The sequence below is a fragment of the Passer montanus genome, unplaced genomic scaffold (assembly GCF_014805655.1).
Source record: "Passer montanus isolate IOZ18808 unplaced genomic scaffold, ASM1480565v1 scaffold553, whole genome shotgun sequence".
NCBI classification, from domain to species: domain Eukaryota; kingdom Metazoa; phylum Chordata; class Aves; order Passeriformes; family Passeridae; genus Passer; species Passer montanus.
In genome coordinates, this window is record NW_024370518.1 from 2,814 (window position 1) to 14,411 (window position 11,598).

The following is an 11,598-nucleotide window of genomic DNA, read 5'->3' on the forward strand; positions in this document are numbered from 1 at the left end:
TCTATGGGGCAGGGTTTGGGCTCTATGGGGCAGGGTTTGGGCTCCATGGGCTCTATGGGGCAGGGTTTGGGCTCTATGGGGCAGGGTTGGGGCTCTGTGGGGCTCTATGGGATCTATGGGGCTGGATGTGTGCTTTACAGGGCTCTATGGGGCAGGGTTTGGGCTCTATGGGGAAGGGTTTGGGGTTTCTGGGCTCTATGGGGCTCTATGGGGCTCTATGGGGCAGGGTTTGGGGCTCTATGGGGCAGGGTTCGGGCTCTATGGGCTCTATGGGCTCCATGGGGCTGGATGTGTGCCTTACAGGGCTCTATGGGGCTCTATGGGGCAGGGTTCGGGGTTTCTGGGCTCTATGGGGCAGGGTTTGGGGTTTGTGCAGTTCTGTGGGGCTGGATGTGTGCCTTACAGGGCTCTGTGGGGCAGGGTTTGGTTTGTGGGGTTTTATGGGGTTGGGTTTGGGATTTTTGGGGTTCTGTGGGGTCTATGGGGCACTCAGGGGTCACTCAGGGTCAGGGGTCACTCAGGGTCATTGGTCACTCCGGGTCAGGGGTCACTCATTGGTCACTGTGGTCACCCAGGGGTCACTCGGGGTCAGGGGTCACTCAGGGGTCACTCGGGGTCAGGGGTCATTGGTCACTCGGGTCAGGGGTCAGGGGTCACTGACCGGTGACCACGGAGCGCAGCGTGCGGCCGTAGCCCAGCAGCTCCACCTCGTCGCCCTTCCGGAGAGTTCCGCGCTCCAGCGTGCCCGTCACCACCGTGCCACGCCCTGAGACAGGTGAGATCACACAGGTGAGACAGGTGAGACAGGACAGGTGAGAGACAGGTAACACACAGGTAACACACAGGTAACCAGCGTGCCCGTCACCACCGTGCCACGCCCTGAGACAGGTGAGACACAGGTGAGACAGGTGAGATCAGACAGGTGAGATCAGACAGGTGAGATCACACAGGTAACCAGCGTGCCCGTCACCACCGTGCCACGCCCTGAGACACAGGTGAGAGACAGACAGGTGAGACACAGGTGACCACCGTGCCACGCCCTGACAGGTGAGAGGGGACAGGTGAGACAGGTGAGACACAGGTGAGAGGTGTGGCAGGTGCTCTCCATGTGCTGCACAGGTGTGTCAGGTGCTGTACAGGTGTGTCACACAGGTGTGTCACAGGTAAGTTACCTGGTATGGAGTGCACGGCCTCGATGGGCAGCAGGCAGGGCGTGACACAGGTGTGACAGGTGTTGTGTAAATGTTACAAACATGCTATAAAGGTGCAGTACAGGTATGACAGGTGTCACACAGGTGTGTCTCACCTGTCTCAGGTGTGCTCACCTGGTATGGAGTGCACGGCCTCGATGGGCAGCAGGCAGGGCGTGGCACAGGTGTGTCACAGGTGTGACAGGGGTTACATAGGTGTTATAACAGTGCAGTACAGAGGCTGTACAGGTGTGTTACCTGTCACACAGGTGTGTCACAGGTGTGTTACCTGTCAGACAGGTAGATTTACCTGGTATGGAGTGCACGGCCTCGATGGGCAGCAGGCAGGGCGTGGCACAGGTGTGGCACAGGTGTGACAGGGGTTATATAAACGCTATAAAGGTGTTATAAAGGCGCAGTACAGGTGTGTCACAGGTGTCACACAGGTGTGTCTCACCTGGTATGGAGTTCTATGGGGCAGGGTTTGGGCTCTATGGGGCAGGGTTTGGGCTCCATGGGCTCTATGGGGCAGGGTTTGGGCTCTATGGGGCAGGGTTGGGGCTCTGTGGGGCTCTATGGGATCTATGGGGCTGGATGTGTGCTTTACAGGGCTCTATGGGGCAGGGTTTGGGCTCTATGGGGAAGGGTTTGGGGTTTCTGGGCTCTATGGGGCTCTATGGGGCTCTATGGGGCAGGGTTTGGGGTTTGTGCAGTTCTGTGGGGCTGGATGTGTGCCTTACAGGGCTCTATGGGGCAGGGTTGGTTTGTGGGGTTTTATGGGGTTGGGTTTGGGATTTTTGGGGTTCTGTGGGGTCTATGGGGCACTCAGGGGTCACTCAGGGTCAGGGGTCACTCAGGGTCATTGGTCACTCCGGGTCAGGGGTCACTCATTGGTCACTGTGGTCACCCAGGGGTCACTCAGGGGTCAGGGGTCACTCAGGGGTCAGGGGTCAGGGGTCACTGACCGGTGACCACGGAGCGCAGCGTGCGGCCGTAGCCCAGCAGCTCCACCTCGTCGCCCTTCCGGAGAGTTCCGCGCTCCAGCGTGCCCGTCACCACCGTGCCACGCCCTGAGACAGGTGAGACAGGACAGGTGTGACACAGGTAACCAGCGTGCCCGTCACCACCGTGCCACGCCCTGAGACAGGTGAGACAGGACAGGTGTGACACAGGTAACCAGCGTGCCCGTCACCACCGTGCCACGCCCTGAGACAGGTGAGACAGGACAGGTGTGACACAGGTAACCAGCGTGCCCGTCACCACCGTGCCACGCCCTGAAATGACACAGGTGAGAGGGGACAGGTGAGACAGGTGAGACACAGGTCAGAGGTGTGGCAGGTGCTCTCCATGTGCTGCACAGGTGTGCCAGGTGTCACACAGGTGAGTTCCAGGTGTCAGACAGGTGTGACAGGTGTGTCACAGGTGTGACAGGTGTCACACAGGTGTGTCACAGGTGTGTCAGGTGTGGCACAGGTGTGACGCTATAAAGGTGTTATAAAGGTGCAGTACAGGTGTGTTACCTGTCACACAGGTGTGTCACAGGTGTGTCACAGGTGTGCTCACCTGGTATGGAGTGCACGGCCTCGATGGGCAGCAGGCGTGCTGTACAGGTGTGTCACACAGGTGTGTCACAGGTAAGTTACCTGGTATGGAGTGCACGGCCTCGATGGGCAGCAGGCAGGGCATGGCACAGGTGTGGCACAGGGGTTATATAAACGCTATAAAGGTGTTATAAAGGTGCTGTACAGGTATCACACAGGTGTGTTACCTGTCAGACAGGTGTGTCTCACCTGGTATGGAGTGCACGGCCTCGATGGGCAGCAGGCAGGGCGTGACACAGGTGTGACAGGTGTTGTGTAAATGTTACAAACATGCTATAAAGGTGCAGTACAGGTATGACAGGTGTCACACAGGTGTGTCACAGGTGTGATAGGGGTTACATAGGTGTTATAACAGTGCAGTACAGAGGCTGTACAGGTGTGTTACCTGTCAGACAGGTAGATTTACCTGGTATGGAGTGCACGGCCTCGATGGGCAGCAGGCAGGGCGTGGCACAGGTGTGTCACAGGTGTGACAGGGGTTACATAGGTGTTATAACAGTGCAGTACAGAGGCTGTACAGGTGTGTTACCTGTCACACAGGTGTGTCACAGGTGTGTTACCTGTCAGACAGGTAGATTTACCTGGTATGGAGTGCACGGCCTCGATGGGCAGCAGGCAGGGCCGCTCCAGGTCCCGCGGGGGCTGGGGGATGTGCGAGTCCACGGCCTCGAGCAGCCGCAGGATGGACTGGAGACCGAGCTCGGGGTCACGGTCCTGACAGGTGAGATACAGGTGTGTTACAGGTGTGTTACAGGTGTGACACAGGTGTGTTACAGGTGTTACAGGTGTGTGCCACGGCCTCGAGCAGCCGCAGGATGGACTGCAGCCCGAGCTCGGGGTCACGGTCCTGACAGGTAAAGGACAGGTGTGACACAGGTGTGTTACAGGTGTGACACAGGTGTGTTACAGGTGTGTTACAGGTGTGTTACAGGTGTTACAGGTGTGTTACAGGTGTGTTACAGGTGTGTTACAGGTGTGTTACAGGTGTTACAGGTGTGTTACAGGTGTGTTACAGGTGTGTTACAGGTGTGACACAGGTGTGTTACAGGTGTTACAGGTGTGACACAGGTGTGTTACAGGTGTGTTACAGGTGTGATACAGGTGTGACACAGGTGTTACAGGTGTTACAGGTGTGTGCCACGGCCTCGAGCAGCCGCAGGATGGACTGCAGCCCCAGCTCGGGGTCACGGTCCTGACAGGTAAAGGACAGGTGAGATACAGGTGTGTGACAGGTGTGTTACAGGTGTGTGTCAGGTGTGCGACAGGTGTGTGACAGGTAAGGGAACAGGTGTGACACAGGTGTGACACAGGTGTGCCTGCAGAGTTAATTGATCTCTATTGATCGCTATTGATCTCTATCAATATCTATCAATCATTATCAATCAGTTATTGATCAGTTATCGATACCAGCCGTACCTGCAGAGCGCACAGGGCCGACCCCACCACCACGGGCGTTTGGTGAATCGATCAGTATCTCTATTGATACATTATTGTATCTCTATTGATGATTATTGATCAGTTATCGATCAGTTATCGATCCCAGCCCTACCTGCAGAGCGCACAGGGCCGACCCCACCACCACGGGCGTTTGGTGAATCGATCATTACTGATCAGTATCAATCACCATTGATCTGTACCGATCACCATTGATCACTATTGATCACTATTGATCAGTTATTGATCAGTTATCGATACAGACCCTACCTGCAGAGCACACAGGGCCGACCCCACCACCACGGGCGTTTGGGGAATTGATCTGTATCAATCAGTACTGATCTCTATTGATCAGTACTGATCAGTATCAATCACCATTGATCACTATTGATCACTATTGATCAGTATTGATCACTATCGATCAGTTATTGATCAGTAATCAATACCAGCCCTACCTGTAAAGCACACAGGGCCGACCCCACCACCATGGGCGTTTGGGGAATTGATCTGTATCAATCAGTATTGATCTCTATCGATCTCCATTGATCTCTATTGATGATTATTGATCACTATTGATCACTATCGATCAGTTATCGATCAGTTATCGATACAGCCCCTACCTGTAAAGCACACAGGGCCGACCCCACCACCACGGGCGTTTTGTCGCCGTCGAAGCCGAACTCGCTGAGCAGCTCCCGCACCTCGAGCTCCACCAGCGGCAGCAGCTCCGGGTCCGGCACCGCGTCCGCCTTGTTCAGGTAAACGACGACGTGCTGGACCCCCACCTGGGCAGGTGAGACAGGTGAGAGAGCCCTGAACCTGAGCCTGAACCCCAAACCCACACCTGACCCCAGCCCCGGCACCGCGTCCGCCTTGTTCAGGTAAACGACCACGTGCTGGACCCCCACCTGGACAGGTAACGGAAAGGTGAGACAGGTGAGACACACCTGAGACACACCTGAACCTGAGCCTGAACCTGAGACACAGCCCTGACCCCAAACCTGACCCCAAACCCGGCCCCAAACCCACCTGGGCAGGTGAGACACAGGTGAGGGACAGGTGAGGCCACGCCCCTTTGCCCTGCGGGAAACGCAGCCAATGGGAGGCAGAGGAGCTGCTGTGGCCACGCCCCTTTAGCGGCGGGTCACAGTTGGCTCACCTGGCCACGCCCGTTTCCCACCTGGCCACGCCCATTTCTCACATGGTCATGCTCATTTCTCACCTGGCCACGCCCGTTTCCCACATGGCCACGCCCATCCCACATGGCCACGCCCATGTCTCACCTGGCCACGCCCCTTTCTCGCCTGCCATGCCACCACCAGGTGCTGTGTCTCACCTGGCCACGCCCTCCTGAGCTGGCCACGCCCCTTTCTGAGCTGGCCACGCCCCTTCTTCACCTGTCTGGCGAGCAGCAGGTGCTGTGTCTCACCTGGCCACGCCCCCTGGAGCAGGCCACGCCCCTTACCTGCCGGGCCAGCAGCAGGTGCTGTGTCTCACCTGGCCACGCCCCCAGAGCTGGCCACGCCCCTTACCTGCCTGGCCACGCCCCCTCTCACCTGTCTGGCGAGCAGCAGGTGCTGTATTTGAGCTGGCCACGCCCCTTACCTGCCTGGCCACGCCCCTTACCTGCCTGGCCACGCCCCTTTCAGCCCTGGCCACGCCCCTTACCTGCCGGGCCAGCTTGGGGGATTTTTGGGAAAATCTGGGGGATTTGGGGGGAATTTAGGGGAGCTTCGGGAGAATTCGGGGATTTTAGGGGGTGGTTTGGTGATTTCAGGGGGAATCGGGGAATTTTGGGGGAGTTTTAGGGGATTTTTGGGAGAATTTGGGGAATTTCAGGGGAATTTGGTGATTTCAGGGGGATTTGGGGAATTTTGGGGATTTTTTAGGGGAATTTCGGGGAGTTTTGGGGGATTTTTGGGGGATTTGGGGGGAATTCAGAGATTTTGATGGGATTTGGGGGATTTCCTGGGATTTTGGGGGAATTTTGGGAGAAAATTAGGGATTTTTGGGGAATTTGGGGGGAGTTTTGGGGGGTTTGGAGAATTTTCAGGGGAATTTGGGGGATTTTTGGAGGAATTCAGGAGATTTTTTTAGGGTAGTTTGGTGATTTCAGAGGGATTTGGGGGAATTTAGGGGATTTTTGGGGGAATTTGGGGAATTTTCAGGGGGAATTTGGGGAGTTTCGGGGGAATTCAGAGATTTTTATGGGATTTGGGGGAATTTTTTGGGGAATCTTTGGGGATTTGGGGGGGATTTCAGGGGAATTTCAGGAGGAATTTGGGGGAGTTTTGGGGGATATTTGGGGGAGTTTTGGGAGAATTTGGGGGATTTTTTGGGGGTAATTTGAAGGAATTTTCCCAAAACTCAGTTTTTTCCCCAAAATTCTGGTTTTTCCCCCAATTTTGTGGCTTTCACCTCTAACTCAATTTTTCCCCTCCCACATCTCATTTTCTCCTCCATAACTCGGCGTTTTTTCTCCCAAAATTCACTTTTTTCCCCCCGAAATTCCGTTTTTTCCCAAAATCTCCATTTTTCTCCCCAAAACCCGGGGTTTTTTGGGGCGCAGGTTTTGGGGGTGCCCCACCTTGACTCAATCCCCATTTCCAGGGCACACAGTGTTACCCCAGAGCCCTTTTGGGGTGCAGATTTTGGGTCTTTTCTGCGTTTTTTTCCTATTTCTTTGCGGTTTCCCCCAAACTCCGTTTTTTCCCCAAAATTCAGGTTTTCTCCCCAAATTCCACACTTTTTTCCCCCAAACTCAGGATTTTTACCCATAATTTTTCTTCTTTCCCCTTCAGTCACCTTTCCTCCCCACAAAACAGGTTTTATCCCCCAAATCTCATTTTTTCCCCCAAAACTCCACTTTTTTCCCAAAAACTCAGCTTTTTCCACCAAAATCATGTCCTTTTTCCCCAGACTTGAGGCTTTGACCACTAACTTGATTTTCTCCTCTCACTTTTTCTTTTTCCCTCCACAACTTGACCTTTTCTCCCACGAAATTCACTTTTTTCCCCCCGAAATTCCGTTTTTTCCCAAAATCTCCATTTTTCCCCCCAAAACCCGGGGCTGTTCCCACCTTGACGTAGTCGGCGTGCCCGGGGCAGTCGGTGTGGGCGTAGTGCCTCCTCGGGGTGCTGTACTCCACGTGCGCTGCGTTGATGGTGATGCCGCGCGCCTTCTCCTCGGGGGCGCTGTCGATCTCCTCGTAGGGCCGGAACTGCGCCCCGCCCCCTGCCGACAGCACTGCAGGGGGGGACCCAAAACCTCCGTGATTCACCCCAAAATCAGCTCAGTGCTGCAGGAACCCCCCCGGACCCAAAAACCCCAAATTCGGCCCAAAAATCCCGAAATTCGCACCAAAAAACCCAAAATTTGCATCAAAACGCAGCCCAGATCCAGCCCCGCCCCCCGCTGAGAGCACTGGGGGACCCAAAACCTCAGTGATTCACCCCAAAATCAGCTCGGAGCTGAAAGAACCCTCCAATCTCAAAAATGCCGGGATTAGGCCCAAAAACCCCGGAATTCCCCCCAAAATCCTCTTCTCTCTGTCCCAGCCCCTGCTTTTGGCCCTTTTTTGCCCTTTTCCCCATTTTTCCCCCATTTTACTCCATTTCTCCCAGGTTTTCCCATTTTTCCCCATTTTCCCCCATTTTTACTCCATTTCTCCCAGCTTTTCCCATTTTTCCCCCATTTTTCCCCATTTTTACTCCATTTCACTCCATTTCTCCCAGGTTTTCCCATTTTTCCCCCATTTTTCCCCATTTTTACTCCATTTCACTCCATTTCTCCCATTTTTTCCCCATTTTCCCCCATTTTTCCCCCGTTTCCCCCCATTTTTCTCTATTTTAAAACCCATTTTTCCCGTTTTTTGCAGTTTTTGCCCCATTTCACCCTTGGTTACAGCAGCTGTCAGGGTGCTCTTGCCATGATCCCATTTTTTCCCCACTTTTAACCCATTTTTCCCCATTTTTAACCCATTTTTCTCCATTTTTAACCCATTTTTAACCCGTTTTTTGCCATTTTTTTCCCATTTTTGTGTATTTTTTCCCATTTTTCCCATTTTTTACCCCATTTTCACCTTTAGTTACAGCAGCACTCAGGGTGCTCTCGCCACGCTCCCACTTTAACCCATTTCCCCCATTTTAATCCCATTTTTAACCTATTTTTAACCCATTTTTTGCCAGTTTTTCTCCATTTTCTCCCATTTTTCTGTATTTTTTCCCATTTTTTCCCATTTTTACCCCATTTTCACCTTTAGTTATGGCAGCTGTCAGGCTGCTCTTACCATGATCCCATTTTAACCCCATTTCCCCCCATTTTTACCCATCTTAACCCCATTTTTAACCCCTTTTAACCCGTTTTTCCCCTTTTTTTGTATTTTTTTCCCGTTTTTTCCATTTTTTACCCCATTTTCACCCTTGGTGATGGCAGCAGTCAGGGTGCTCTTACCATGATCCCATTCTAACCCCATTTTTACCCCATTTCCATCCATTTTTAACCCCTTTTTACCCATTTTAACCCCGTTTTTCCCCATTTTTCTCTATTTTAACCCCGTTTTTTGTACTTTTTTCCCATTTTTTCCCTTTTTTACCCCATTTTCACCTTTAGTGATGGCGGCTGTCAGGGTGGTCTTGCCGTGGTCCCATTTTAACCCCAATTCTATCCATTTTTAACCCCCTTTTAACACAAGTGGGAACAACCCAGGTGAGAACAGCCAGGTGAACCCAGCACAGGTGAGGTTCAGGTGAGAACAGGTGAGCATGGACAGGTGAGAACAACCAGGTGAACCCAGCCCAGGTGAGCCCAGGTGAGCTCAGGTGAGCACACACAGGTGACCCCAGGTGAGAACAGGTGACGTTGAGCTGTCCTCAGGTGAGCTCAGGTGAGGTTCAGGTGAGCCCAGGTGAGCACGGGCGGGGACAGCTGAGACACAGGTGAGAACAGGTGAGAACAGGTGAGAGAGATGAGCACAGCCCAGGTGAGCTCAGGTGAGCACAGGTGAGGTTCACCTGTCCTCAGGTGAGCACAGGTGAGCCCAGCCCAGGTGAGGTTCAGGTGAGGTCCAGGTGAGCCCAGGTGAGCCCAGACAGGTGAGAACAGGTGAGCCCAGGTGAACCCAGCCCAGGTGAGCACAGGTGAGCCCAGGTGGGCACAGGCAGGTGAGAACAGCCCAGGTGAGCTCAGGTGAGAACAGGTGACGTTGAGCTGTCCTCAGGTGAGCACAGGTGAGGTTCAGATGAGCACAGATGAGCTCAGGTGAGCCCAGGTGAGCTCAGGTGAGCACCGACAGGTGAGAACAGGTGACGTTGAGCTGTCCTCAGGTGAGCACAGGTGAGCTCAGGTGAAATCCAGGTGAGCACAGGTGAGCTCAGACAGGTGAGAACAGCCAGGTGAACCCAGCCCAGGTGAGCCCAGGTGAGCTCAGGTGAGCACAGACAGGTGAGAACAGGTGAGAGCAGCCCAGGTGAGCACAGGTGAGGTTCAGATGAGCACAGATGAGCTCAGGTGAGCCCAGGTGAGCTCAGGTGGCGTTGAGCTGTCCTCAGGTGAGCCCAGGTGAGGTTCAGGTGAGCACAGATGGGAACAGGTGAGAACAGGTGAGACTCACTCAGGTGTGCCCAGGTGAGCCCAGGTGAGGTTCGGGTGAGCACACGCAGGTGACCCCAGGTGAGAACAGGTGACGTTGAGCTGTCCTCAGGTGAGCACAGGTGAGCTCAGGTGAGCTCAGGTGAGCTCAGGTGAGATCCAGGTGAGCACGGATGGGAACAGGTGAGAGACAGGTGTGCCCAGGTGAGCTCAGACAGGTGAGAACAGCCCAGGTGAGCCCAGCCCAGGTGAGCCCAGGTGAGCACAGGTGAGCTCAGGCAGGTGAGAACAGCCCAGGTGAGCCCAGGTGAGGTTCAGATGGGCTCAGGCAGGTGGGAACAGGTGAGAACAGCCCAGGTGAGCACAAGTGAGACTCAGGTGTGCCCAGGTGTGCCCAGGTGTTCCCAGGTGTGTCTCAGGTGCTCTCAGGTGTGTCCCAGGTGTATCCCAGGTGTGTCTCAGGTAACGGTCAGGGAGAAGGCCCGGTAGCCCAGGTTGGTGAAGACGTCGATCTTGGGGCTGTTCCCGGCTGTGCTCAGGTGTGTCACAGGTGTGTCCCAGGTGTGCCCAGGTGTGCCCAGGTGTGCCCAGGTGTGCCCAGGTGCTCTCAGGTAACGGTCAATGAGAACGCCCGGTAGCCCAGGTTGGTGAAGACGTCGATCTTGGGGCTGTTCCTGGCTGTGCCCAGGTGTGTCTCAGCTGTTCCCAGGTGTTCCCAGGTGTGCCCAGGTGTGCCCAGGTGCTCTCAGGTAACGGTCAATGAGAACGCCCGGTAGCCCAGGTTGGTGAAGACGTCGATCTTGGGGCTGTTCCTGGCTGTGCCCAGGTGTGTCTCAGCTGTTAGGTGATTTTGGGGTTACCTGGTGCTCAGGGGACCTGGGGTGCAGGCAGAGGCTGGGGCAGGTTTGGGGGTGTATTTTCGGGTGTATTTTGGGGTGAATTCCGGTGATTTTGGGGTTACCTGGTGCTCAGGGGACCTGGGGTGCAGGCAGAGGCTGGGGCAGGTTTGGGGGTGGATTTTGGGGTGATTTCAGGTGATTTTGGCTCACCTGGTGCTCAGGTGAGCGGGGGTGCAGGCAGAGGCTCCGGAGGGCGGGGGGCGACACCGGGACCCTCCCCCGCACGTCCCCGCTGAGCTGCAGCAGGTGCAGGGCGGGGCCGACCCCGCCCGAGAGCACCTGGGGATAGATACTGGTTATACTGGGATGGACTGGGACAAACTGGGAACAGATACTGGGCTATACTGGGTTATACTGGGTTATACTGGGGCTGCAGCAGGTGCAGGGCGGGGCCGACCCCGCCCGAGAGCACCTGGGGATAGATACTGGTTATACTGGGATGGACTGGGTTATACTGGGATGTACTGGGAACAGATACTGGGTTATACTGGGTTACACTGGGACAGACTGGGTTATACTGGGCTATACTGGTTTATACTGGTCTGTACTGGTTTATACCAGTTATACCAGCCCATAGTGGTTTATACCAGTCCATACTGGTCTATACTGGTCCGTACTGGTTTTCAGTGGTTACACCACCCCGTACCACCCCGTACCGGTCCCTACTGGTCTATACTGGTCTGTACTGGTCTCTACCGGTTTACACTGGTCTGTACTGGTTTACAGTGGTTATACCACCCCGTACTGGTCCGTACTGGTCTATACTGGTTTGTACTGGTTTATACTGGTCTGAACTGGACTCACCATGTCCTGGTGGAAGAGCGCGTGGTGCTGGGGGAGGGGCAGGGGGAACACCGTGGTCGGGGTCCCCGAGCGCAGGTGCCA

At 54.8% G+C, this 11,598-nt stretch overlaps 1 protein-coding gene and 1 long non-coding RNA gene across 2 annotated transcripts in view; both read right to left on the reverse strand.

Annotated features, from left to right (window-relative positions):
- LOC120510139 overlaps nt 1–1,661 on the reverse strand; it is a 2,050-nt gene extending 389 nt beyond the window's left edge. Inside the window, exons 1-2 of the long non-coding RNA XR_005629425.1 lie at nt 1,648–1,661; nt 662–766 (exon numbers count right to left, since the gene is read on the reverse strand). This is a non-coding gene — a long non-coding RNA (uncharacterized LOC120510139). The remainder of the gene's footprint in view (nt 1–661; nt 767–1,647) is intronic.
- The window catches only part of TUFM (Tu translation elongation factor, mitochondrial), a gene marked incomplete at its 5' end in the record, with an annotated part of 11,217 nt that extends 2,344 nt beyond the window's left edge, over nt 1–8,873 (reverse strand). The window contains 7 exons of the mRNA XM_039725636.1: nt 2,156–2,260; nt 3,373–3,505; nt 4,846–5,010; nt 5,691–5,740; nt 7,147–7,179; nt 7,289–7,471; nt 8,831–8,873. Of these exons, the coding sequence (XP_039581570.1) occupies nt 2,156–2,260; nt 3,373–3,505; nt 4,846–5,010; nt 5,691–5,740; nt 7,147–7,179; nt 7,289–7,471; nt 8,831–8,873 (712 nt within the window). The remainder of the gene's footprint in view (nt 1–2,155; nt 2,261–3,372; nt 3,506–4,845; nt 5,011–5,690; nt 5,741–7,146; nt 7,180–7,288; nt 7,472–8,830) is intronic.
- Between the last annotated feature and the right edge of the window lie 2,725 nt (nt 8,874–11,598).